This window comes from Ips typographus, linkage group LG2, assembly GCF_016097725.1.
Source record: "Ips typographus isolate SLU linkage group LG2, UJ_Ityp_2.0, whole genome shotgun sequence".
In the NCBI taxonomy this organism is placed as follows: Eukaryota; Metazoa; Arthropoda; class Insecta; order Coleoptera; family Curculionidae; genus Ips; species Ips typographus.
Genome location: NC_138423.1, coordinates 5,220,987 through 5,247,975, shown reverse-complemented (window position 1 = coordinate 5,247,975; position 26,989 = coordinate 5,220,987). Strand labels below are relative to the sequence as shown.

Below are 26,989 nucleotides of genomic sequence, written 5' to 3'. Positions count from 1 at the left end.
ACTTTCACCGTTTTTGAATTATTTAGGAAAGACTGGTTTGGTACCATGGATTTTCAAATCAGCTGAAGTTCTGGTTTTGAACTTTGAACACCTTGTAATTTGGATATTTTTGGGAGTTCAGTGTGATTCAACTACTTAAAAGAACCGTTTTGAACTCCTCTTTCCACTGGTGTAGAGTAAAAAGGAGTTGATTAGGTACATTTATAGTATTTGGCATTTTCGTGTGACTTTTCCGTTTCCAAGAAAAATTGGTTTGGCGTAGCAAATTTGCAAATCAGCTGTCAAACACACTTGGAGTGGCCGAATCGCGTTTTTAAGCACATTTTTGGATTTTTCATTAAATTTCCTATCTAATGACATAAAAAAACCACTACAAAATCAGGCTGAATTTTAATTTTAACATCAATTGCTTACAGCTCCTTAACAAAGCTAAGGAGAGTTTTGAAACTAAGACTTTATTAGGACACTTTTTTACGTAGAACACGATAACGTAATTAGAAAAAATTTATCGTCATTGGTTTCCGAGATATCGATGAAAACATTGTAAGTTCCTAATACATACAAGAACCAATTTCGGACCCACTGTAAAATGGTGCAAAACCATTATACCTATTTAGGGGGGTAGGCTATAAAATTTAAGTTTATTGGTGTTGAATCCTTCTTTTAAGTCTTTGCATTGCGAATTTTTGCGCATTTATCTTTTCTCTGTCGAACCGATAATAGGTCCTAGTACGAAAGTTGTAGTTTGCTTTGAGTTTTAGTCACGTTATAGTTACTTTAAAGAAGACCAGGTTTAGTGAAGTTTGTTTTTCATACCAAAGTGAGTTTGTGTGTTTGTTTAGTATACAATACTTTATAATAGCGTAAGTAGTTGTTTTTTTGTAACTAAGTCATTATTTGCAGATGCATTTTTCTCTCCAAAAACTGGAATCTCACGATGAACGGAGAAATGCGCCATTCCAAATAGTTCGTCCTGATGTAATGCAATATTGTCCCAGACTAATTAACCCAATGCCATCAAATCCCTACAGCTTTTACCCTCAATATTTAATGGAAATTCCCTCATACCAGATACAGTCACAACCCGCCCATTTTTACCACCCAAATCGTCAACTTGTTGTCGTCCCTCAGCTCCCGTACTTTTCACCATCCCAACGATTTTCCCCACCTGCAGCTACCCCAGCTACATACGGCAACCAAATGTGCTTAATTCCACCCGAAGCAGCCTCTATCGGCAGTCAGCGGCCTTTCAAAGTGCTCACTTCCCCCAGAGCAAACCCTTTACCTCTGATCGGTAGTCTAGATCCAAGCACGGAAGCTGCTTACGAACAATTCAAAAACCAGATGATAACATGCCTGTCCAGCACCTCCGGACAAAACAACCGGAATCGAAACATGAGCCGCAACGTGACCGCGAATCCAGAGAAACTGAACGATCCAGAATACCTGGAGAAACGAAGAAAAAACAATGAAGCTGCCAAAAAGTCGCGGGATGCCCGTAAATTGAAAGAGGATGAGATGGCTATTCGCGTAGCATTTTTGGAAAAAGAAGTCTACCAGTTGATGGTTCGATTGGCAATGCTGCAAAAAGAAAAAAGAAACAGGATGGAAGCCATTAAAAGACCCAGACTAATGCCAATCACACAATACTAAAAGACCCGGACTTCTCTTTCTAGCCAATGTATATAATTTTTCTGTAGTATCTAGTCTTATTTTATCTACTTATTATCATAACATTGGATATTTTTTTACTAACAAATAAAGATTCTAAATTGCTTAGTTAGTTTTGTGTTTAGTTTAGTAGTTAATTTTATTTAATCTAAAATGTTATTTAATAAAATTTAAAAAAACATGTTAAAAGTGAATAAAATACAAAGTAGATTTTCTGATTATTGATCTTTTTCTTCTGATCAAAATTATGTTGACAGTTTTGCCCTTTTTCGAGTTAATTGAAAAATTTAAAAATTGTAATTTTACTGATTTTCAAAATCAACATATGGCGTCACGATGACGTAATTTGTCTGTCAATCTGAGTCTGAACTTGAATGCGGCCAAAAATGACAATTTAAATTTGTAATTACAACTTAGCATACAGTGTGGAAATCTTGAAAACAGTTAAAGATACAGAATTGGTTAAATAAAAGAAAAATTACCTGTAAACATGGCTTTAATAAAATAACTTGTAGAGTACATGGATTTATTCGGTTTTTGAGATATTTAAAACAAGTAAATTTTTGTATTAATTTTTTGTGACAATTCCACTCATGTACAAAAATTGCCATATATACGTCATCAAAACACGGTTTGCTATCGGCTAATAAGGAAGGGAGTTTGCTAGCGGATAAAAAAATCGGATAAATTTTGCTGTTGATTTCATCGTTTCCACGGATTTTCACTACACTTCTATTGTCTCAATGCAATGTCTCACCTTGAGATTTTTGCTGGCACTGTCAATTTTGATTTTTGTTTGTATTGTTTTGGTTATGGCTCGCTTCGGCTAGAGTTCTACTGCAGAAAATCAAAAGAACCAGAAAAATGTATTTCTGCCAGTACAAGACAGTCGCAGTCTTATTATATTATTGATTATATTCATGGAATTGTCTTATCAAATACCATTCGAGCTCAGATTTTGAACAGGATAATTTTTCCGCTTGGTTTCTCATACTTTCTTTATGGTACAAAACTCGACCTGATGTTTGGCAAAATCACTCGAGCGTGATTTAGTTACAACAGTCTCGTGCACCAAAAGTTACAGTTACACCAAAAAAAATTGTGTATCTGACAGAGAAACACAGATAATTGCATGCGCAAGACAAAGACAGGGAAGCTAATAAAATATGCAGTATAGGTAGTAGGCGACAACTTCGGGGCAATGTTGCCAGACATCTGAATTCATGCACTGTATTAGTTACATAATTGTGTTATAGGCCTATTGGCACTGAGTTTTAAACAAATGTACACAATTATCAAAATTGTTTCAAGAATTGGAGGATTTGGTCAAGAATTCAAAGAGACGTTTGACAACATCTCAGCTAAATTTCCGCTTACTTGGGCTTTTTTGTCTTTGTCTCCAGCATGCAATTATTAATAATTTTCTGTCAGTTACATGGCTTTCTTATGGCTAGTTTCAGTTTTACCACACATGTTTATATTATACTCCCAACGCTGTTATTATCAGGTCACCAGTTTTGACAAATTTTGTATATAATCTACCGTTATTATGTGGATTGTAAAACATTTTATATACTACGAATACCAAATCCACGTGTTTTACTTTGTAGTGTTACTCCAAGTAAGTTCTATAGGCAACATTGCTTCTTATTGTCCTTCAAACTGTTTTTGGCAATTTAAGATTTAACAACGTTTTTCTACCTGACTGTGCCAATTTTTGTAGAGGTTTTTCAGGTTATTGAATAGGAAATTCAATAAAGATTCTAAAAATGTGTTTAAAACAGTCATTTTCTTACTTTTAATTTTCGCCATGGCTGTACCTTAAACTGCGTTTCTGGCAGTTTAAGCTTTAACACCGCTTTTCTCCCTGACTGTACCAATTTTTGTAGTGTTTTTTCATGTTATTGAATAGGAAATTTAATGAGGATTTCAAAAATGTGCTGAAACCAGTCATTTTCTTAGTACAAGTGGGTTTTACCAACAATTTTGTCCTTGACTGTCCTTTCAAACTGTGTTTCTAGCTTTTCAAACTTTGACACCCCTTTCTTTCCTAAGGATACTGAATTTTTTACTGTTTTTTAAGTCATTGAATAGGAAATTCAATGAGGATTCCAAAAATGTGCTTAAAACAGTCATTTTCTTACTCCAAGTGGGTTTTACCAATAATTTTGTCCTTGACTATCCTTTCAAACTGTGTTTCTAGCTTTTCAAAATTTGACACCACTTTCTTTCCTAAGGATACTGAATTTTTTACTGTTTTTTAAGTCATTGAATAGGAAATTCAATGAGGATTCCAAAAATGTGCTTAAAACAGTTATTTTCTTACTCCAAGTAGGTCACGTGACTGCCTAGCTACATTATCCTCTAAAACCTGTTACTAATGACAAAACCTGTCAAAATTTGACTTGAATCTGCAAGGATTCAAGTTTATTTACAGTTTTCGAGAAGACGTGTTTCTGAGACTTATCACAGTTATTTTGACAATTGTCATCTGATCATCTTAGCGGAATAGTGTTTTAGACCCATGTGACAACTGTCACTAACGTCACAACTGTCCAACTGTAATCAAAAGTTGCAAAAATCAGTGTTTAAAAAAGTTTTCTTACAGTATTGAATAGTTGTTGTTGTGTTGTCACGTGACTGTCTAGCTAAATTACCTCTAAAACCACATGATATCTATCACTAATGTCAAAACTGACAAAACTTAACTAGAATTTGCAAGAAGTACAGTTTATTGTTTCTGAGATTTATGACAGATATGTTTAAAGTTGTCACGTGACCGTCTAGCTAAATAGTGTTCTAGAACCACGTGACAACTGTCACTAACGTCAAAACTGACAAACTGTGCTAAAAATTTGCAAAAATCCGTATTTAAAAAAGTTTTCTTGCAGTATTGGATATCAAACGTGTTTCTGAGATTTATGACAGTAGTTATTTTGACAGTAGTCCCGTGACTGCCTACCTAAAATATCCTTTAAAACCACGTCTGTCACTAATATCAAAACTTATATTATTTGGACTTGGCAACACTGTGTCCCAACTATTTAGACGCTAAATTTCTCCGACCCTGTATACATTTCAGAGAAAAATGTTTCGAATAAAAAGTTTGTTATTTAGAAAAGGGCTTTTAATGACAATTTACTTGTATATACAGGGTGACGCAAAAACGTTCTTTTTGACATAAACTTTTTTTTTCAATGGAACACCCTGGATTTTCTTGGAAATTTAAATACCCTATTAACAATGTTAATTAACCCTTTTCTTTCTAATTTCAATACTTTGCAAGAAAATCACAAAAGCATTCCGCTCAACGTCACGTGATAGTTCCATTCATTGGCTCCTATAATACAATTTGAAATAACCAAGTTATACACGGTGGAAAGTTTCAAATCTGTGTCATGTGATGCTTGCTTTGACAGGTGATTCATGTCATGGATATTTTCAGAAATGGCGGCCATCTGGGTTTTTTTCCTTCATCCCATTAAAAGTGAACAATATGGAGGAAAGCGAGTATTCCAATAGTTTACTCCATATGATCAATAAGGTCAGATAATCCAGCTCAAACAGCTTTACTCTGTATCTCAGAAAGTTTTATTTTGCTAATTTATGTGATGCAAATGCTCCTCTACAACGTGGCAATATGTGATATTCAACGTTTCAATTTTTAGTTACCTTACCCTCATCAACATATTATTCATATTGAACTTTTTTCAATTTAGTAAGTTAACTCTAAATTCTCTTATAAGACTGTTTAGCACTAATATGCAAATGTCTGTACTTTTAAATGAAGATGCTACAACGTTCGTGCTGATCATTTCAATAATAAACATGATAATCGAATTTGAGACACCCTGTACGTGTGGTGTGTATGTTAGAGCGAATGGCAAAAATGCATTAAACAAGGGTGTGGCCAATATTCTGAGGGAATAGGGGTGGGGTTCGAGGGGTGTTTTTTAGTAGGGACTAAAATCCCTTTATAAGTTGGGGTGGAACCAATTTCAAGCAAAGGGGATAGCGACACTGCCGCACCCTCTCTCACCAGCCATCTTATCTCAGTATTTTGATAAAAAAAGATGAAAGCTTTGATAAAAGAACTAGCAAAGGCACTGTCCTATTCAGTGGCTTTTTTGGACAAATCGCCTAATCTTGATACTTAAAAACTAAAAAAACAACAACTTAATAATTTGCTACTTTTCCATGCAAATTAAAAACGTTTTGAGTTTTAAATTTTGCCTTGTAAACTCGTTTTCAGTTCGGTTTCAATCTTCTCGGTCAAATCGATTTTTGGGATCGTATTTGGGATTGAAATAGCATGGAAACACCTTAAAAATAAAAACAATTTTGAAATCGAAAAAATACGTCACAATTGTGTATTGTCAACGTGTAAATGTCATTTTTCACTTCTTTAAGTTAGAGAACATAACTAAAAAATTTTAATTTTATCGTTTGAATTGTTTTTAATTTCATTAATTGTTGTTACTAAAAAAGTAAGCAATAATTACATTTTACCTTATCATGGCTACCAGAAATGTTTGGCTCGACAAAGAAGTAAAACTTCTACTGGAAATTTTTCAAACACAAAACATTAATGGGTATTTTGATACCAAGAAGTATAAAAATGGAGAAATTTACCAATTGGTTTATGAGAAATTAGTAAAGAAAAGTGTAACTACTAAGAACGTTTTGCAAATTAAAAATAAATGGAAAGCTTTGAAGTGGATGTATTATAAAGTGAAGCGTAAAAATGGGACAAGTGGCGAAGTCCGTTCAGAGTGTAACTATTTTGCTATGCTTGATGAAATATTGAGTGCCAAACCATCATCCAGTTTGTGGGGTGGACACTCTTGACGGATATGAAGAAAGAAGTGCATGGGAACTCAAATGACACATCTCAATCGTTTCTGCGTTTTGTCATCTAGTTTCAAAACGGAATTGAAAACGATTTGAAAATTAGCATGAAAACTCTAACAAGCTGGTTGTTGTGATGCAACAGTGGCATGGTTGACTATAAAACATACCCTTTCGGACTTTTACGACCAATCCTTTTACGACCGTACCCGGAAAACGGGGCAGTAGAGCACAGAAGTACTTAGCAATAAATCAACAGTTATGAAGCTGAAAAATGACAAACACTTTATAGAGGGTCTTCTTGCAAATTCTTTTGTCACATTTTGTGGCAGAATACACGCTTGTCTTCTTTATGATGGTTATTCAGAATAATTTTTTGTTGGCTGTCTCAGGCACCTGTCATAAAAATTTATTGTACGCAAACCCTTTTTTTTTGACTAAGTGACTAGTAGTAGGAAAGTCTTTAGTCTTGAAAATTGACTTGAAACGGTGAAAACTAACTTGAGAGGCTTAAAAATTGTCTTTCTAACCAGTTTTCATACTTTTCAGATAAATTGAAAGGCTTTAGTCTTGAAAATGTACTTAGAAACCAGTGAATTGACTTTGAAACGATGAAAATTGACTTGAAAGGTTTAGAAATTGTCTTTCTGACCAGGGTTCATACTTTTCAGACAAATTGAAAGACTTGAGTATTGAAAATTAACTTGAGAAGCTTAAAAACTGTCTTTGGAGTCAGTCGTCATACTTTTCAGACAAATTGAAATACTTTAGTATAGAAAATTGACTTGAGAATCTTAAAAACTGTCTTTGAAATGAGTTGTCATACTTTCCAGACAAATTGAAAGATTTTAGTATTGAAAATTGACTTGAGAAGCTAAAAAACTGTATTTGGAGTCAGTCGTCATACTTTTCAGACAAATTGAAAGGTTTTAGTATTGAAAATTGACTTGAGAAGCTTAAAAACTGTATTTGGAGTCAGTCGTCATACTTTTCAGACAAATTGAAAGGTTTTAGTATTAAATTGACTTGAGAAGCTTAAAAACGGTCTTTGGAGTCAGTCGTCATACTTTTCAGACAAATTGAAAGACTTTAGTATTGAAAGTTGACTTGAGAAGCTTAAAAACTGTCTTTGGAGTCAGTCGTGATACTTTTCAGACAAATTGAAAGGTTTTAGTATTGAAAGTTGATTTGAGAAGCTTAAAAACTGTCTTTGGAGTCAGTCGTCATACTTTTCAGACAAATTGAAAGACTTTAGTATTGAAAGTTGACTTGAGAAGCTTAAAAACTGTCTTTGGAGTCAGTCGTCATACTTTTCAGACAAATTGAAAGGTTTTAGTATTGAAAGTTGACTTGAGAAGCTAAAAAACTGTCTTTGGAGTCAGTCGTCATACTTTTCAGACAAATTGAAAGGTTTTAGTATTGAAAATTGACTTGAGAAGCTTAAAAACGGTCTTTGGAGTCAGTCGTCATACTTTTCAGACAAATTGAAAGACTTTAGTATTGAAAGTTGACTTGAGAAGCTTAAAAACTGTCTTTGGAGTCAGTCGTCATACTTTTCAGACAAATTGAAAGGTTTTAGTATTGAAAATTGACTTGAGAAGCTAAAAAACTGTCTTTGGAGTCAGTCGTGATACTTTTCAGACAAATTGAAAGGTTTTAGTATTGAAAGTTGATTTGAGAAGCTTAAAAACTGTCTTTGGAGTCAGTCGTCATACTTTTCAGACAAATTGAAAGACTTTAGTATTGAAAGTTGACTTGAGAAGCTTAAAAACTGTCTTTGGAGTCAGTCGTCATACTTTTCAGACAAATTGAAAGGTTTTAGTATTGAAAGTTGACTTGAGAAGCTAAAAAACTGTCTTTGGAGTCAGTCGTCATACTTTTCAGACAAATTGAAAGACTTTAGTATTGAAAATTGACTTGAGAAGCTTAAAAACTGTCTTTGGAATCGTCATTCTTTTCAGACAAATTGAAAGACTTCAGTATTGAAAGTTGACTTGAGAAGCTAAAAAACTGTCTTTGGAGTCAGTCGTCATACTTTTCAGACAAATTAAAAGACTTTAGTATGGAAAATTGTCTTGTAGACAAGAAAAACTACTTTTTCTTAGATTTTTAACTATAAATTTACACAACTAAACCTTGAAAATTGACTTGGGCACCAAAAAGTGACTGTGAACGAATGAAAAGTGACATCAGAACTTAAAACCTGCATTTGAAGTAACTTTTCATATTTGGAAAGCACATTTGAACATTTTAGTCTTGAAAACAGTCTTAAATACAGGATATTGACATTAGATTCATGGAAATTGACTAGAAGACTAACTTTTCAAGTTTTTTTCGTGCATTTCTATAAATCTAGACTGGTTTTAGTACTAAAGACTGTTTTCAGCCTGAAAAATCGAGTTTGAAGGACTTTGGAGGACTGTATCTTCCTTGGGAAACGTTTTTTAGGGAAATGACATAATGCATGTCAACTTATTTTTTAATGGTGAATTATTAACACTTAAAACTGCACCACCCTGTTTATAAAATTTAAAAGAATTTGCATACACATTCGGACAATAATATACAGCAATTCAAGGAACATTTTTAGGATACATTGAAGAAGATTTGTGAGAATAAATGTGAATCTTCTTTCAGTTTTATAGTATCCTAATTTGTTGCTACATTTTTTTCTATTAAAAGAAAGGCCTACCCTCTTCAATACATCATACTTTCTTTCCAGAAAAAACAAAATTTTCAAATAAATTGTCTTTGGAGGACTTAATTAACCGTCAGAGATTCCGAAGAAATGACAAATCAGACTAATCTGACAATGACAAAACCTTTTATACAAATTCTCCTAATAACAACTTATTCGACAATTAATCTTTGGAATACACTTTAGTGGCCAAATAGTTGTTAGCTATACTTTATAGGGCGATGGAAATACCGACCCTAAGAGTGAATAAAAAATTGTTTAAATCATTGAATAATTGAATATAATAATAAAACAAAATTTAATAAAATTAAGTATTAAACAACAAACGTTTATGGTTTATGATATTTCTTAAATGTTGAAATGTCAAAAATCAAATTTAAAACGCAAACCACAAGTTTCTGGGGGATGTCGACGTATAAAATAATATAATACATTACATGTATTTACGTGAAAAACGTATAAAATGTGTATAATATTAGCTAAGAGTGACATGACAAGTATGACATATTATACGTCAATACCGTCACTTTTTGGTCTGATTAAGGTTGGGGTTAGGTTAGGTTGTTGTTTCTGTTCATTATCAGTTATGATTTTTGGATAGTTCCTTTATTATATTTAATAAACAGGCACTATTTCTGCAGCAATAAGACTAATCTTAATATTAGACAATAATCTCTCAATAAATAAGTAAATTTACTAACAAAATAATTTGATATAATGACAAATGTGGACAGAAATAATATATTCTACATGTATAAAATTATGTATAATACACGAGTGTATTATACTTTCTATTTCTGAAAAAATGTATTTTAGTGACTTTACGAACCAATAACAATACGTAACAAAATTTGGGTCATAATCATCGACAAAATATCTTTTTTGGGGTTTTTTGAGTCCCAAATAGTGGGAAACGGCCATTGAGAGCTCTCTAAAAATTTGTATAAGCTCAAGAAAATCAGAAAATCGCACTTTCTGAGTTTTTGCCAAAATTTGCTCTATACTTTAGCAGTAAGCAGAAATTTCCGGGGTTTTGGTCAATGTGAGGTTCTAGGATGGTCAGGGGACTCAAAAGAAGCCAACCCACAATTTTGGTTGGGTTACCTAACCCATAATCTACTTAAATTAGACCAAGGATTTAGGTAAAATATAAAGTGATGTCATTCTTGCTACCCCCTCTCGTTTCAGCAGGGAGTAGAACAAAGTCACATGATCACTTAACAGAAAACCTAAAATTTTAGTTAATTACCTACTATTGAAACCCTTCAAATTACTAGTACCTACGCAAAGTCCCACAAGAAAACAAATTTCTTAAGTAATTTCTTCCTATTTAAAAACCCCGCAATATCTTGTCAGATTAGATTAAGTATTTAGCAAAAGTTGACCCAAAATGACTGGCTTTTTCTTGGTCAGAACCAACACAAAAGTCCCCGACCAATCCAAACAAATTACTCACTTACACCCGCAACGACTTAATATTATAAATTCTGAAAAAATCCCACAAAACCCTTCCTGGGACAGTGGCAGATGTTAGCCCTAACTCCATATAGGTCAAAAACGTTTGTATTTGCAGTAGGGATTAGAGTTTTCGGTCAAATACGTGTACAGTTATTGCTGGTGGACATCCATCATAAATCGCACAAAAGAGGGCACGCAAAGGCCGTCAAGAAAAAAACCTTTCATAATGCGTATATTTGTAAGGGCTGACAAGTGACAAGTAGGTAAAAGGGTTTAACTGAAACGGTATTGTGTACAGTTGCAGAAATTATTAGGAAGTGGCTTAGGAATGACAATTTCGGGTGGTCACTTTGGGAATTTCGCACCAATCGATCACGAAACGTAATTTTAATGTAATGTTACGGTTTATTAAAATCACATAAGAATTTTGCTATTCTTTATTAACTGCCTTCATACGGGGTAAACCAAAAAAAAATTGTATAACTTTATTCTAGAAACTTTACTAAAAAAATAAGAATGTGTGTTCCTTTGGGTGCAAAAAGTCATTCTGAACCTTTTTTTGTCTCTTGCAAAATTTCCTTAACTCTAACCGGTTTTCGAGATATTTGACTTTTTTTTGAAAATTTGCATCAACATATTTCTGCCATTTTTGGTGTTTCAGCGATTGTAAAAGGCTCGAAATAGAACATGGGACACCCTGTATATTAGTACGTCGTTAAATTACACAAGACTACAAAATGGCATACACAATGCAATACAAATCCAGTCAAAAATAAGTGAACAAATCAGGAGGAGTACAAAAAACACCACAAGAGTATCAGCATCCTGACGAGGGAAAATGGAAATTGGATTCTTATGGAAACTCACTTTCCAGGTTCATCGGGCTTAAAACCTCCCGAACTCTTCAAAGGCAAACTAAACTTTAAATTCTAACCAAAATTTTGTATTTTTTACATTACAATTATTTTATTATTACAATACGTAATTTTCAAATTGTTTTCAATAAGTTTTAAATTGTTTCTTAAGTAATTGAGGACATTAGCTGTGTTTGACAATTGCAATGACAAATTAGCATACGTGGTAAAAATTTCACACTGCTAACTCAAACCGTTTTTAAGATATTTAGAAAAATGTCCGAAGAAAAGTAATCAAGTCTGAGGCCCTCTAGCGGCCAAATGGGGCAAGTTAGCGGTGCCCGCTCAACGTCACGTGATAGCTCTAATCATTAGCCACTTACGATCATTTAATGTGTCTATACGGTACGTTTCATATAATCAAATTATTCGCGATTTTTTGGAAAAATGCACCAAAATTTTGTCAAAATTAAGGTTTTTCCTGGCCTACTATACTGACCGCCGCCTAAATTAAAGTGATTTTTAGTAAATATTTCGAAAACGGGTAGATTTACATAAAAACTACAAGAGTGCAAAATTGTTCCTAATGGACCACTAAACCAAACAGCGTAACGTTTGAACTTCAATACAGTTACCTGTATACAGGGTGTGCACAAAATTGTTAGTGGATCATTATTTTTGCTCACCCTGTACACATTTTTTTAGATACAATTTTTTGCTCTACACCACTGAAAAGAGCAGTTCAAGACGATTTGTTTGAGTGGTTGAACCACTCTGAACTCCCAAAAATAACCAAGCTACAGGGTGTTAAAGTATTTAACTAATTTTGGGTAAAAAGTGCATCAAAGTAGTTTTTGGAAAATATTTCGAAAATGGTTAGAATTACAAAAAAAAAATCACTACAGAAACTCCAAAATGCTTCTCAAGCAGTCGAAAGTCTTTCAAAACAGTCTAGAAGTTTCCAAAAGCTTTTAGAATGCTTTAAAGGCTTCCAAATAATCTTCTACTAGTCGAGAAGCTTTTAAAAAAATTCAAGGCAGTCTAAAAGCTTCCGTATGTTTGTAAAACAGTTTAAAAGTTTCTAGAGCCATATACAAGGTTTCAAATGCCTTAAAAGCTGTCCAGAACCTGCAATGCTCCTAAGGTGGTCTAAAAAGATTTCAAAACACTGCAGAAACACCAAAATGCTTCTAAAACAGTCTAAAAGATTCCAAATGCTCTTCAACTAGTCCAGATGCTCCAAAAGGTATAAAAACAGTCTAAAAGCTGCAACAAAATTCTAGAACCGTCTAAGAATTTCCAAATGCTTCTAAAGCATTCCAGAACCTTCAATATGCTCTTTAAACTGTCCAAAAACCTTCCAAATGTCTCTATGTCTAAAATCCGTATGCTTCTAAAGCAGTTTTAAAAAATTTCTAGAACTCAAAAAAAGTAAAAATATTTGGATCTCTGAAAGAGTTTTGTGTTTTTTTAGCTTTTTTGAGGAAAATAATTTTGCTTATTAACCCCGTTTTTCACAATTTTAGTGCTTTTTAATCCGGACTCTAGTTATGTGCTTTTCAGGAATCTAATTCTAATTAATTTGAAATCAGGGATCAAAATTTTCGATAAAAGTGTTAGAATGTGACAGAATAAGCTGACAATGGCCCTAATTCTTGAAAACAGAATAGGGAATGTTGAAGAGAAATATTGATAGAATGTGACAGAGGCAGCAAACAATTGAGGGTTCCTGTCACTTTCTCTTGATGACTTGGGTTCTTGAATGACGTTTCTTCTTGAATTGATGGGTTCTGTCATGATTATTATCATCCTGAAGATGAGATTTACTCAAATCTCCCTCACCTCCTAGTTGCATGATAATATCATCATAACTGGCATCAGATTCACCCTGACCATTCATTCTAATAATCTAGTAGATAAAGAAAATTTAAATAAATAAGCTCCGGAAGGAAAAAGCTTTCTAAGATCCCCTGATCTTCAATAGTGTGATTTTTGCTCGAATTTCTCTTTTTTTTTAAATTGACTTTTTTAGCTCTCTCAAAGTCTCTCTGACAATCAACCACCATAAAAACAAAAAAAACCTTTTATCCCACCTTCTACCTCCACGTACCACCTTTTTCACCTCCTTTGAAGTTCATCAAGTAATACTGTTAATTTTCTTAATAACTACATACAATCCTACTAAAACTAACTATAATGGTAAACACTTGACATCCCTACAAAAATGTACCTTTTCTATAAATTAAATAAATAAATTTTCTTTATTTTCTTGAAAAAAAAAATCCTTATTTTCAAGAATAAGTACCCATGAAGAATTGCAGTTTTCGTGCCATAAAATAGCTATACAAACGTGTCGCCAATAAAATTTTATATTAAAAACAGTTTTAAATTATTGTCTACCATCAAAAAGGGCGCCTGACCCTATTTTCCCACAATGTGAAATAAAGTTACAGTTATTTCGGACGAGACCTCCTATACACAATATTAGGGTAGACATACAGGAAGATCGACACAATTGAAAGAATCCAGGTGACACGCGCTAAAAGGGGTGAATCGACGAAAAACTCCCACACATCTTCGAATATAATGCTGGGCAAATATACAGGATGTCAACACTGCAATCCTTAAGCTATTGTACAGTTAGCTGTTCATTTTGACCCTACCTGGGATTGTGTATTTATGTGCGGACAGCCACTATAGCGGCTTTTACAGTATTGTATAGGATGTCTGGTACCTGTAAAAAGTCCAATATTTTATCTACCACAGTGCGGTAAAGTACACTGTTACCGCACAGTGTGCGGTAACAACAATAACTAACTGATTTGTCCAGGTCCATTGCTTGATGATGGTAAATAACAATTATCGAATCTGGTTACTGCACTGTTATAGATAAAGTGTTGTATACAGTATGGCAATGTATGGGGCAAATGTATGAAAGATCTCCATTTTAAATATGTATACAGGGTAGCCCAAAAATAAGTTATATGATCATCAACTTAAGATTTTCAAATGCAAACACCTATATTTTATTATATTTAGGAATTCTGCCAAAAAAATTTCAATATTTTTTTCTAATTTTCTAGATAGAACTGGTGAGTCTATTTGTTTACAGTGTGTTCATTTTAAAATTGACTGCTAGTTTAGGTCACTTTTAAGTGACTTTTTACAATTATGACAGCTGTCATGTGACGCAAGCAACGTATTATAGTTTTTCTTAACGTTCCAACTGTAAAATTTGGTTTTATAGAGCTTTAAACACGACTTACAGTGAAATTCCTCAAATAAGTAACTACCTATTTGTAATTTTATAGTTTCGGATCACTTCTGAACGGGTTTTGTCAGTTATAACAGCTGTCACGTGACGTAAAAAATTTATAAAAGTGTTTCTTAACGTCAGGAGTGTCAATTTTGGCTCCACGAAGCTCTAGATACAACTTCCAGTGTAATTCCTCAAATAAGCAACTATTTTGTAATTTTATAGTTTTAAGTCACTGGTGAACGCATTTTGACAGCTGTCACGTGACGTAAAAAATTATAAGTGTTTCTTAACGTCAGGATTGTCAATTTTGGCTGCACGAATCTCTAAACACAACTTCCAGTGTAATTCCTCAAATAAGCAACTATTTTGTAATTTTATAGTTTTAAGTCACTGGTTAACGAATTTTGACAGTTATGACAGCTGTCACGTGTCGTAAAAAAATTATAAAAGTGTTTCTTAACGTCAGGATTGTCAATTTTGGCTGCACGAATCTCTAAACACAACTTCCAGTGTAATTCCTCAAATAAGCAACTATTTTGTAATTTTATAGTTTTAAGTCACTGGTTAACGAATTTTGACAGTTATGACAGCTGTCACGTGTCGTAAAAAAATTATAAAAGTGTTTCTTAACGTCAGGAGTGTCAATTTTCGATCCACGAAGCTCTAGATACAACTTCCAGTGTAATTTCTCAAATAAGCAACTATTTTGTAATTTTATAGTTTTAAGTCACTGGTCAACGTATTTTGACAGTTATGACGGCTGTCACGTGACGTAAAAAAATGATAAAAGTGTTTCTTAACGTCAGGAGTGTCAATTTTCGATCCACGAAGCTCTAGATACAACTTCCAGTGTAATTCCTCAAACAGGCAACTATTTTGTAATTTTATAGTTTTAAGTCATTGGTCAACGCATTTTGACAGTTATGACAGCTGTCACGTGATGTAAAAAAATTATAAACGTGCTTCTTAACGTCAGGAGTGTCAATTTTGGCTCCACGAAGCTCTAGACACAACTTCCAGTGAAATTTCTCAAATAAGTAACTACCTATTTGTAATTTTATAGTTTCGGATCACTTGTGAACGGGTTTTGTCAGTTATGACAGCTGTCACGTGACGTAAAAAAATTATAAAAGTGTTTCTTAACGTCAGGAGTGTCAATTTTGGCTCGACGAAGCTCTAGATACAACTTCCAGTGTAATTCCTCAAACAGGCAACTATTTTGTAATTTTATAGTTTTAAGTCACTGGTCAACGTATTTTGACCGTTATGACAGCTGTCACGTGACGTAAAAAATATTAAAGTGTTTCTTAATGTCAGGAGTGTCAATTTTGGCTCCACGAAGCTCTAAATACAACTTCCAGTGTAATTCCTCAAACAAGCAACTATTTTGTAATTTTATAGTTTTAAGTCACTGGTCAACGTATCTTGACAGTTATGACAGCTGTCACGTGACGTAAAAAAAATTATAAAAGTGTTTCTTAACGTCAGGATTGTCAATTTTGGCTCGACGAAGCTCTAGACACAACTTCCAGTGTAATTTCTCAAATAAGCAACTATTTTGTAATTTTATAGTTTTAAGTCACTGGTCAACGTATTTTGACAGTTATGACGGCTGTCACGTGACGTAAAAAAATGATAAAAGTGTTTCTTAACGTCAGGAGTGTCAATTTTCGATCCACGAAGCTCTAGATACAACTTCCAGTGTAATTCCTCAAACAGGCAACTATTTTGTAATTTTATAGTTTTTAGTCACTGGTCAACGCATTTTGTCAGTTATGACAGCTGTCACGTAACGTAAAAAAATTATAAACGTGTTTCTAAACGACAGGAGTGTCAATTTTAGCTCGACGAAGCTCTAGATACAACTTCCAGTGTAATTTCTCAAATAAGGAACTATTTTGTAATTTTATAGTTTTAAGTCACTGGTCAACGTATTTTGACCGTTATGACAGCTGTCACGTGACGTAAAAAAATATTAAAGTGTTTCTTAATGTCAGGAGTGTCAATTTTGGCTCCACGAAGCCTTAGACACAACTTCCAGTGTTATTCCTCAAACAGGCAACTATTTTGTAATTTTATAGTTTTAAGTCACTGTTCAACGTATTTTGACAGTTATGACAGCTGTCACGTGACGTAAAAAATTATAAAAGTGTTTCTTAACGACAGGAGTGTCAATTTTGGCTCGACGAAGCTCTAAACACAACTTCCAGTGTAATTTCTCAAATAAGCAACTATTTTGTAATTTTATAGTTTTAAGTCACTGGTCAACGTATTTTGACAGTTATGACAGCTGTCACGTGACGTAAAAAATGTATAAAAGTGTTTCTTAACGTCAGGAGTGTCAATTTTGGCTCCACGAAGCTCTAGACACCACTTCCAGTGTAATTTCTCAAATAAGCAACTATTTGTAATTTTGTAGTTTTAAGTCAATGGTCAACGTATTTTGACAGTTATGACAGCTGTCACTTGAGGTAAAAAATTTATAAAATTGTTTCTTAACGTCAGGAGGGTCAATTTTGGCTCCACGAAGCTCTAAATACAACTTCCAGTGTAATTCCTCAAACAAGCAACTATTTTGTAATTTTATAGTTTTAAGTCACTGCTCAACGTATCTTGACAGTTATGACAGCTGTCACGTGACGTAAAAAAATTATAAAAGTGTTTCTTAACGTCAGGAGTGTCAATTTTGGCTCCACGAAGCTCTAGACACAACTTCCAGTGAAATTCCTCAAATAAGTAACTACCTATTTGTAATTTTATAGTTTCGGATCACTTGTGAACGGGTTTTGTCAGTTATGACAGCTGTCACGTGACGTAAAAAAATTATAAAAGTGTTTCTTAACGTCAGGAGTGTCAATTTTGGCTCGACGAAGCTCTAGACACAACTTCCAGTGTAATTCCTCAAATAAGCAACTATTTGTAATTTTATAGTTTTAAGTCATTGGTCAACGCATTTTGACAGTTATGACAGCTGTCACGTGACGTAAAAAATTTATAAAAGTGTTTCTTAACGTCAGGAGTGTCAATTTTGGCTCCACGAACCTCTAGATACAACTTCCAGTGTAATTCCTCTAATAAGCAACTATTTTGTAATTTTATAGTTTTAAGTCACTGGTGAACGCATTTTGACAGCTGTCACGTGACGTAAAAAAATTATAAGTGTTTCTTAACGTCAGGAGTGTCAATTTTGGCTCGACAAAGCTCTAAACACAACTTCCAGTGTAATTCCTCAAATAAGCAACTATTTTGTAATTTTAGAGTTTTAAGTCATTGGTCAACGCATTTTGACAGTTATGACAGCTGTCACGTGACGTAAAAAAATTATAAAAGTGTTTCTTAACGTCAGGAGTGTCAATTTTGGCTCGACGAAGCTCTAGATACAACTTCCAGTGTAATTCCTCAAACAGGCAACTATTTTGTCGACCCTGTATATTTGACAGTTGTAACCATTGTAGCATATTTAAATTTGTTTAAAATGAACGTTAAAATTTAACTTATGAAGCTATAAAGTGATGGTTTTAGTTTAATAGCTCTATGCTCTATTTTGCCAATTGACACGTACATTTGTATGTCAAAGACACATAAAACAAGGATTAAATATGATTTTGTGCTGCCTTTAAGGCAAATAGTCCTTTCTTCTGGACGTTTCCGGGTCACAATAGTTAAATTTCCGAGAACCAATAAAATAGGTAAAGCATTAGGCATTTCAAGAGACAAGCCATAATTACTAAACTTTAAAAAATGATTCAAGACCACACATTTCTTCTTATTATGATCTAATCTTTTCAAAGCATTGGTCATAATAGTGTGCTGGTCAAACTTGCATGATACGACCGTCAGTTTTTGGTTTGCCCCCATCGAGCCGTAAAATCCCCAGCTGAATGTGTCCTTTTCGTTTTGCGGTTTTCTTTCACATTAAGCCGTCACATAACTGGACAATGTCCTAGGCGGGTGGGAATTTCAATTTAGACGGACAACACCTGTCTTTACGAAAGGGTGGCCAATTTGGAAACGGCTAAATAGCGGTGCTAATGATTGCTGCTTGAATAGCCTGTATTATGCGAAAATATACTATTACTTTTCAACTAACATATCCGGTAATTATATTGTATATGTTAGTTGTAAAGTAATGATTTTTCGATATTACAACAGGTCTAACAATGTTGAAGAAGGACTTGAAATGTTGCAGAATGTCTAAAAATACTGCAAGTTTTTAAACCTTTTGCAAGTGTTAAAAATGTTAGCAAAGGTCTAGCAAATATTGAAAAAGTTCTATCAATGGCAAAAAGGCCTAACAATGTTGAAAAGATCTTTAAACCTTCAAAAAAGCCTATAAATTTTAGATCAGGTAATATTTCAGAAACATTGCTAAAAGTCCGTTTTAAAAATGGATCTTTTCTGCTGCCTTAATACAAAACTCGATTCTACCAGGAGCACAGAAGTAAATGAACTTTTCTCGACAATTGGTCGATTCACTAGAACATCAGGAGTAAACGAACTTTACCTCCCTGCATTCTGCTTTCCTAGGAGCATAGAAGTATCAATAAGTGAATGAACTATTTTCGACAATTAGTCGATTCACTCGAACATCAGGGTGCGTATTCTTGAAACGAGGGAAGAGAGTTATCAAGAGAAAGACCAACAGAATGTGACAGAAGCCCGTTATTGTCAGCTTCTTCTGTCACATTCTATCAACACTTATCCTGAGATTTCCGCTCTCTGCTTTCAAGAATTAGGCTCCTGGAGTAAACCAACTTTACCTCCTTGCATTCTGCTTTCCTAGTACAAAACTCTTTGATTGGTGGAAGAATGTCTAAAAATGTTGCAATGTTGCAACAGACCTTCAAAAACCCCTGGAAATGTTGCAAAGAGACTATAAACGTTAAATAATGTCTAAAAATATTACAAAAAGGTCTAACAATGTTGAAGAAGGACTAGCAAATATTGAAAAAGTTCTATCAATGGCAAAAAGGCCGAACAATGTTGAAAAGATCTATAAACCTTCAAAAAAACCTATAAATTTTAGATTAGATAGAATATTTCAGAAACATTGCTAAAAGTCCGTTTTTAAAATGGATATTTTCTGCTGCCTTAATACAAAACTCGATTTTCTATCAGGAGCATAGAAGTATCAAGAAGTAAATGAACTTGTTTCGACAATTGGTCGATTCGCTCGAACATCAGGGAGTAAACTAACTTTACCTCCTTGCATTCTGCTTTCCTAGTACAAAACTCTTTGATTGGTGGCAGAATGTCTAGAAATACTGCAAAAAGTTTTTAAACCTTTTGAAAGTGTTAGAAATGTTGCAAAAGCTCTAGCAAATGTTGGAACAGTTCTAGAAATGGCAAAAAGTCCTAAAAATGTTGAAAATATTTATAAACTTTTAAAAAAGCCTGTAAATTTTAGATCAGATATAATATTTCAGAAACATTGCTAAAAGTGCGTTTTTAAAATGGATCTTTTCTGCTGCCTTAATACAAAACTCCATTTTCTATCAGGAGCATAGAAGTATCAAGAAGTAAATGAACTTGTTTCGACAATTGGTCGATTCGCTCGAACATCAGGGAGTAAACTAACTTTACCTCCTTGCATTCTGCTTTCCTAGTACAAAACTCTATGATTGGTGGCAGAATGTCTAAAAATGTTGCAATAGGCCTAAAAACCTTCAAAAACCCCTTGGAAATGTTGCAAAGAGTCTTTAAACGTTAAAGAATGTCTAAAAATATTAAAAAAGGTCTAACAATGTTGAAGAAGGACTAGAAATATTACAGAATGTCTAGAAATACTGCAAAAAGTTTTTAAACTCTTTGCAAGTGTTAGAAATGTTGGCAGAGAGTTCTATCAATGGCAAAAAGGCTTAACAATGTTGAAAAGATCTATAAACCTTTAAAAAAGCCTATAAATTTTAAATCAGATAGAATATTTCAGAAACATTGCTAAAAGTCCGTTTTTAAAATGGATCATTTCTGCTGCCTTAATACAAAACTCGATTTTCTATCAGGAGCACAGAAGTAAATGAACTTTTCTCGACAATTGGTCGATTCACTAGAACATCAGGAGTAAACGAACATTACCTCCTTGCATTCTGCTTTCCTAGTACAAAACTCTTTGATTGGTGGCATAATGTCTAATAATGTTCCAATAGGTCTAAAAACCTTCAAAAACACCCTCGAAATGTTGCAAAGCGTTTTTAAACGTTAAAGAATGTCTAAAAATATTACAAAATATCTAACAATGCTGAAGAAGGACTAGAAATGTTACAGAATGTCTAGAAATACTGCAAAAAGTTTAAAACCCTTTGCAAGTATTAGAAATGTTGGCAAAGGTCTAACAAATGTTGAAAAAGTTCTATCAATGGCAAAAAGGCCTAACAATGTTGAAAAGATCTATAAAACTTCAAAGAAGCCTATAAATTTTGCAAAATGTTTCGAAATCTTCAGGGAGTCCTAGAATTGTTAGAAAAGGTCTAAAAACCTTCAAAACTCTCTGGAAATGTTGCAAAGGGTCTATAAACGTTAAAGAATGTCTAAAAATATTACAAAACCCTCTAGCGGCCAAACGGTGACGGCTAAAACCCAGTTTTGTCACATTTTTGGAAAACCTATAATCTAAGCTATCTTTTACCTTCAGTGTCACTTTGACGTAACACTTCACATAACCGAGTTATTAAAATGTAAAACAAATAGTGTCAAAGTCACTGTTTTGATCTGATAGGCGTGATTTTAACACCCTCTAGCGGCCAAACGATGACGGTTAAAACCCCGTTTTGACACATTTTTGGAAAGCTCATAATCTGGAGTATCTTTCACCTTCAGTATCATTTCGACGTAACTTTTTGAATAACGGAGTTATTAAAGGCCCAAGTAAAGTATTGTTAGACCTTTTGTTCAAATGTAACATAGAAGTATCAAGAACAACAGGGGCATAGAAGTATCAAGAAGTAAATGAGTCGATTCGCTCGAACTTCAGGAGTAAACCAACTTTACCTCCTTGCATTCTGCTTTCCTAGTAGACAAAACTCAATTTTCTTTTAACAGGAGCACAGAAGAATCAGGAGGTGAATTCACTGGCAATTTCCTGATTTTCCGAAGTATCAGGGCTAACTAAACATTTACTTCTTTGCGTTTGTGCTGTATAGGGAACAGGATCGTAAAAAACAAAACAATGCGATAATTGCAACAAATTTAATACTTAACTAATTCATTCACATTTCTCTCATTCAAAAACAATAAATAAATTAATTTTAAAATACTTGACGAAATACCATATAACCGTCAATTCAGTTTCAAATAGTCCGGCGGCTAAAATAACTTAATGCCTTACTTAGATCAAATTTAGTTAAATTTACACAAACCAGAACAAAATTACTGTAATACCGTATTATGTACACATATTACTTCTTACTTTGATTATCTGATAGTTGGTGCGACATTTTACCTAACTAGGTGAGTAAGTAGCAAATGTACGAGAATATAGCAGCTACTAGTACGTTTCGTACAATTACAGTTTAAAAATTTGTTAATCTTGAGGACAAAAAACAGTTAAAAGTGTAGATACTATTGAAAAAACAATTTCTACGTTTCGAAAATACCTATCAAGTATTAATAAATAAGTAAAATAATGCTATTTTGAAAACTGCTTACAGTCTAGTGGCCTCGTCAAGTAAATTTTTAAGTTCTTTAAGATGTTGAGCTTTGCTACCGGTGGCTGTGCTGGCGGCAACTGCTCTGCCAATGTAGCTGAAAATAAAAAAAAAACATTTTTAGATTAATTAGCACTACAAGTTGAATTTGCATGGACTTATCATGGTCTGTCAACTTAAAAATAGTGATTGTCACGTTTAAATATCAGGAAGAGAAATTAGCATCATTTCCAGCCTTTAAAAAAGCCTGGAAATGATGCAGAGTGACTAAAAATACTAAACAATGTTTCTAAACCTTCAGCGAGATCTAGAAATATTGCCACAGGACTAGCAAATGTTGAAAAAGGTTTAGGAACTTTGCAAAAATGTTTAATAAAGCCTAGAAATTTCGCAGAAGGTCTACAAATGTTTCACTAGCTCTAAAAACATTCAAAAAGGAAAGGAAATGATGCAGAATGTCTAAAAATACTAAGCAATATTTCGAAACCTTCAGTGCGATCTACAAATGTTACCAAAGGACTGCCAAATCTTGAAAAACTCGATGAAAATGGCCTGAAAATATTGCAGAATGTCTAAAAATACTAAACAATGTTTCGAAAGCTTCAGTGCGATCTAGAAATGTTGCCAAAGAACTAACAAATGTTGAAAAAGGTTTAGAAACCTTGCAAAATGTCTACAAATGTTTCAGTAACTCTAAAAACATTCAAAATGGCCTGGAAATATTGCAGAATGTCTAAAAACACTAAACTATATTTCGAGACCTTCAGTGCAATCTAGAAATGTTGCCAAAGGACTAGCACATGTTGAAAAAGATTTAGAAACCTTGCAAAATGTCTACAAATGTTGCAAAGGGTCTAGCAATGTTGAATAAGGCCTAGAAATTTCGCAGAAAGTCTAGAAATGTTTCAATAGCTCTAAAAACATTCAAATTGGCCTGGAAATATTGCAGAATTTCTAAAAATACTAAAAAATGTTTCGAAACCTTCAGTGCGATCTAGAAATGTTACCAAAGGACTATCAAATGTTGAAAAATGCTTAGAAACTTGGCAAAATGTCTACAAATGTTGGAAAGGGTTTAGCAATGTTGAATAAGGCCTAGAAATTTCGCAGAAGGTCTAGAAAGGTTTCAGTAACTCTAAAAACATTCAAAATGGCCTGGAAATATTGCAGAATGTCTAAAAATACTAAACAATGTTTCGAAACCTTCAGTGTGATCTAGAAATGTTACCAAAGGACTATCAAATGTTGAAAAATGCTTATAAACTTGGCAAAATGTCTACAAATGTTGGAAAGGGTCTAGCAATGTTTAATAAGGCCTAGAAATTTCGAAGAAAGTCTAGAAATGTTTCAGTAACTCTAAAAACATTCAAAATAGCCTGGAAATATTGCAAAATGTCTAAAAATACTAAACAATGTTTCGAAAGCTTCAGTGCGATGTAGAAATCTTACCAAAGGAGTAGCAAATGTTGAAAAATGCTTAGAAACCTTGCAAAATGTCTACAAATGTTGCAAAGGGTCTAGCAATAAGCTTAATTAGGGCTAGAAATTTCGCAGAAAGTCTAGAAATGTTTCAGTAACTCTAAAAACATTCAAAATGGCCTGGAAATATTGCAGAATGTCTAAAAACACTAAACTATATTTCGAGACCTTCAGTGCAATCTAGAAATGTTGCCAAAGGACTAGCACATGTTGAAAAAGATTTAGAAACCTTGCAAAATGTCTACAAATGTTGCAAAGGGTCTAGCAATGTTGAATAAGGCCTAGAAATTTCGCAGAAGGTCTAGAAATGTTTCAGTAACTCTAAAAACATTCAAAATGGCCTGAAAATATTGCAGAATGTCTAAAAATACTAAACAATGTTTCGAAATCTTCAGTGCGATCTAAAAATGTTACCAAAGGAGTAGCAAATGTTGAAAAATGCTTAGAAACTTTGCAAAATGTCTACAAATGTTGCAAAGGGTCTAGCAATGTTTAATATGGCCCAGAAATTTCGCAGAAAGTCTAGAAATGTTTCAGTAACTCTAAAAACATTCAAAATGGCCTGGAAATATTGCAAAATGTCTAAAAATACTAAACAATGTTTCGAAAGCTTCAGTGCGATGTAGAAATCTTACCAAAGGAGTAGCAAATGTTGAAAAATGCTTAGAAACCTTGCAAAATGTCTACAAATGTTGCAAAGGGTCTAGCAATAAGCTTAATAAGGCCTAGAAATTTCGCAGAAAGTCTAGAAATGTTTCAGTAACTCTAAAAACATTCAAAATGGCCTGGAAATATTGCAGAATGTCTAAAAACACTAAACTATATTTCGAAACCTTCAGTGCGATCTAGAAATGTTACCAAAGGACTAACAAATGTTGAAAAATGCTTAGAAACTTTGCAAAATGGCTACAAATTTTGGAAAGGGTCTAGCAAAGTTGAATAAGGCCTAGAAATTTCGAAGAAAGTCTAAAAATGTTTCAGTAACTCTAAAAACATTCAAAATGGCCTGGAAATATTGCAAAATGTCTAAAAATACTAAACAATGTTTCGAAATCTTCAGTGCGATCTAAAAATGTTACCAAAGGAGTAGCAAATGTTGAAAAATGCTTAGAAACCTTGCAAAATGTCTACAAATGTTGCAAAGGGTCTAGCAATGTTGAATAAGGCCAGGAAATTTCGAAGAAAGTCTAGAAATGTTTCAGTAACTCTAAAAACATTCAAAATGGCCTGAAAATATTGCAGAATGTCTAAAAATACTAAACAATGTTTCGAAATCTTCAGTGCGATCTAAAAATGTTACCAAAGGAGTAGCAAATGTTGAAAAATGCTTAGAAACTTTGCAAAATGTCTACAAATGTTGCAAAGGGTCTAACAATGTTTAATATGGCCCAGAAATTTCGCAGAAAGTCTAGAAATGTTTCAGTAACTCTAAAAACATTCAAAATGGCCTGGAAATATTGCAAAATGTCTAAAAATACTAAACAATGTTTCGGAAGCTTCAGTGCGATGTAGAAATCTTACCAAAGGAGTAGCAAATGTTGAAAAATGCTTAGAAACCTTGCAAAATGTCTACAAATGTTGCAAAGGGTCTAGCAATAAGCTTAATAAGGCCTAGAAATTTCGCAGAAAGTCTAGAAATGTTTCAGTAACTCTAAAAACATTCAAAATGGCCTGGAAATATTGCAGAATGTCTAAAAACACTAAACTATATTTCGAAACCTTTAGTGCGATCTAGAAATGTTACCAAAGGACTAACAAATGTTGAAAAATGCTTAGAAACTTTGCAAAATGGCTACAAATTTTGGAAAGGGTCTAGCAAAGTTGAATAAGGCCTAGAAATTTCGAAGAAAGTCTAAAAATGTTTCAGTAACTCTAAAAACATTCAAAATGGCCTGGAAATATTGCAAAATGTCTAAAAATACTAAACAATGTTTCGAAAGCTTCAGTGCGATCTAGAAATGTTACCAAAGGAGTAGCAAATGTTGAAAAATGCTTAGAAACTTGGCAAAATGTCTACAAATGTTGGAAAGGGTCTCTAGCAATGTTGAATAAGGCCTAGAAATTTCGCAGAAGATCTAGAAATGTTTCAGTAACTCTAAAAACATTCAAAATGGCCTGAAAATATTGCAGAATGTCTAAAAATACTAAACAATGTTTCGAAAGCTTCAATGCGATCTAGAAATGTTGCCAAAGAACTAACAAATGTTGAAAAAGGTTTAGAAACCTTGCAAAATGTCTACAAATGTTGCAAAGGGTCTAGCAATGTTTAATAAGGCCTAGAAATGTTGCAGAATGTCTAAAAATACTAAACAATGTTTCGAAACCTTCAGTGAGATCTAGAAATATTGCCACAGGACTAGCAAATGTTGAAAAAGGTTTAGGAACATTGCAAAAATGTTTAATAAAGCCTAGAAATTTCGCAGAAGGTCTACAAATGTTTCACTAGCTCTAAAAACATTCAAAAAGGAAAGGAAATGATGCAGAATGTCTAAAAATACTAAACAATATTTCGAAACTTTCAGTGCGATCTAGAAATGTTGCCAAAGGACTAGCAAATGTTGAACAGGGCTTAGAAACTTTGCAAAATGTCTACAAAGGTTGCAAAGGGTCTAGCAATGTTGAATAAGGCCTAGAAATTTCGAAACTTAGAAACCTTGCAAAATGTCTACAAATGTTGCAAAGGGTCTAGCAATAAGCTTAATAAGGCCTAGAAATTTCGCAGAAAGTCTAGAAATGTTTCAGTAACTCTAAAAACATTCAAAATGGCCTGGAAATATTGCAGAATGTCTAAAAACACTAAACTATATTTCGAAACCTTTAGTGCGATCTAGAAATGTTACCAAAGGACTAACAAATGTTGAAAAATGCTTAGAAACTTTGCAAAATGGCTACAAATTTTGGAAAGGGTCTAGCAAAGTTGAATAAGGCCTAGAAATTTCGAAGAAAGTCTAAAAATGTTTCAGTAGCTCTAAAAACATTCAAAATGGCCTGGAAATATTGCAAAATGTCTAAAAATACTAAACAATGTTTCGAAAGCTTCAGTGCGATCTAGAAATGTTACCAAAGGAGTAGCAAATGT

General features: G+C 33.5%; 2 protein-coding genes across 7 annotated transcripts in view; one reads left to right on the top strand and one right to left on the bottom strand.

Annotated features, from left to right (window-relative positions):
- Nucleotides 1-662: 662 nt before the first annotated feature.
- LOC145725285 (uncharacterized) lies at nucleotides 663-1,776 on the top strand. Its single transcript, XM_081973985.1, has 2 exons — nucleotides 663-820; nucleotides 904-1,776. Exon 2 carries the CDS (start codon nucleotides 904-906, stop codon nucleotides 1,651-1,653), a length of 750 nt encoding a protein of 249 aa, XP_081830111.1. The 5' UTR covers nucleotides 663-820; the 3' UTR covers nucleotides 1,654-1,776.
- Nucleotides 1,777-21,959: 20,183 nt separating this feature from the next.
- Nucleotides 21,960-26,989, bottom strand: part of Ogdh (oxoglutarate dehydrogenase Nc73EF) — a 53,495-nt gene continuing 48,465 nt past the window's right edge. For all 6 annotated transcript variants that reach the window (XM_081973054.1, XM_081973053.1, XM_081973055.1 and 3 more), the window contains one exon: nucleotides 21,960-22,528. In XM_081973054.1, coding sequence (XP_081829180.1) covers nucleotides 22,429-22,528 — 100 coding nt within the window. In that variant the 3' untranslated portion in view covers nucleotides 21,960-22,428. The remainder of the gene's footprint in view (nucleotides 22,529-26,989) is intronic.

What these genes read in the sequence shown, in the direction of transcription:
- LOC145725285 (XM_081973985.1), top strand. Translation starts at nt 904, where the DNA reads ATGCATTTTTCTCTCCAAAAACTGGAATCTCACGATGAACGGAGAAAT.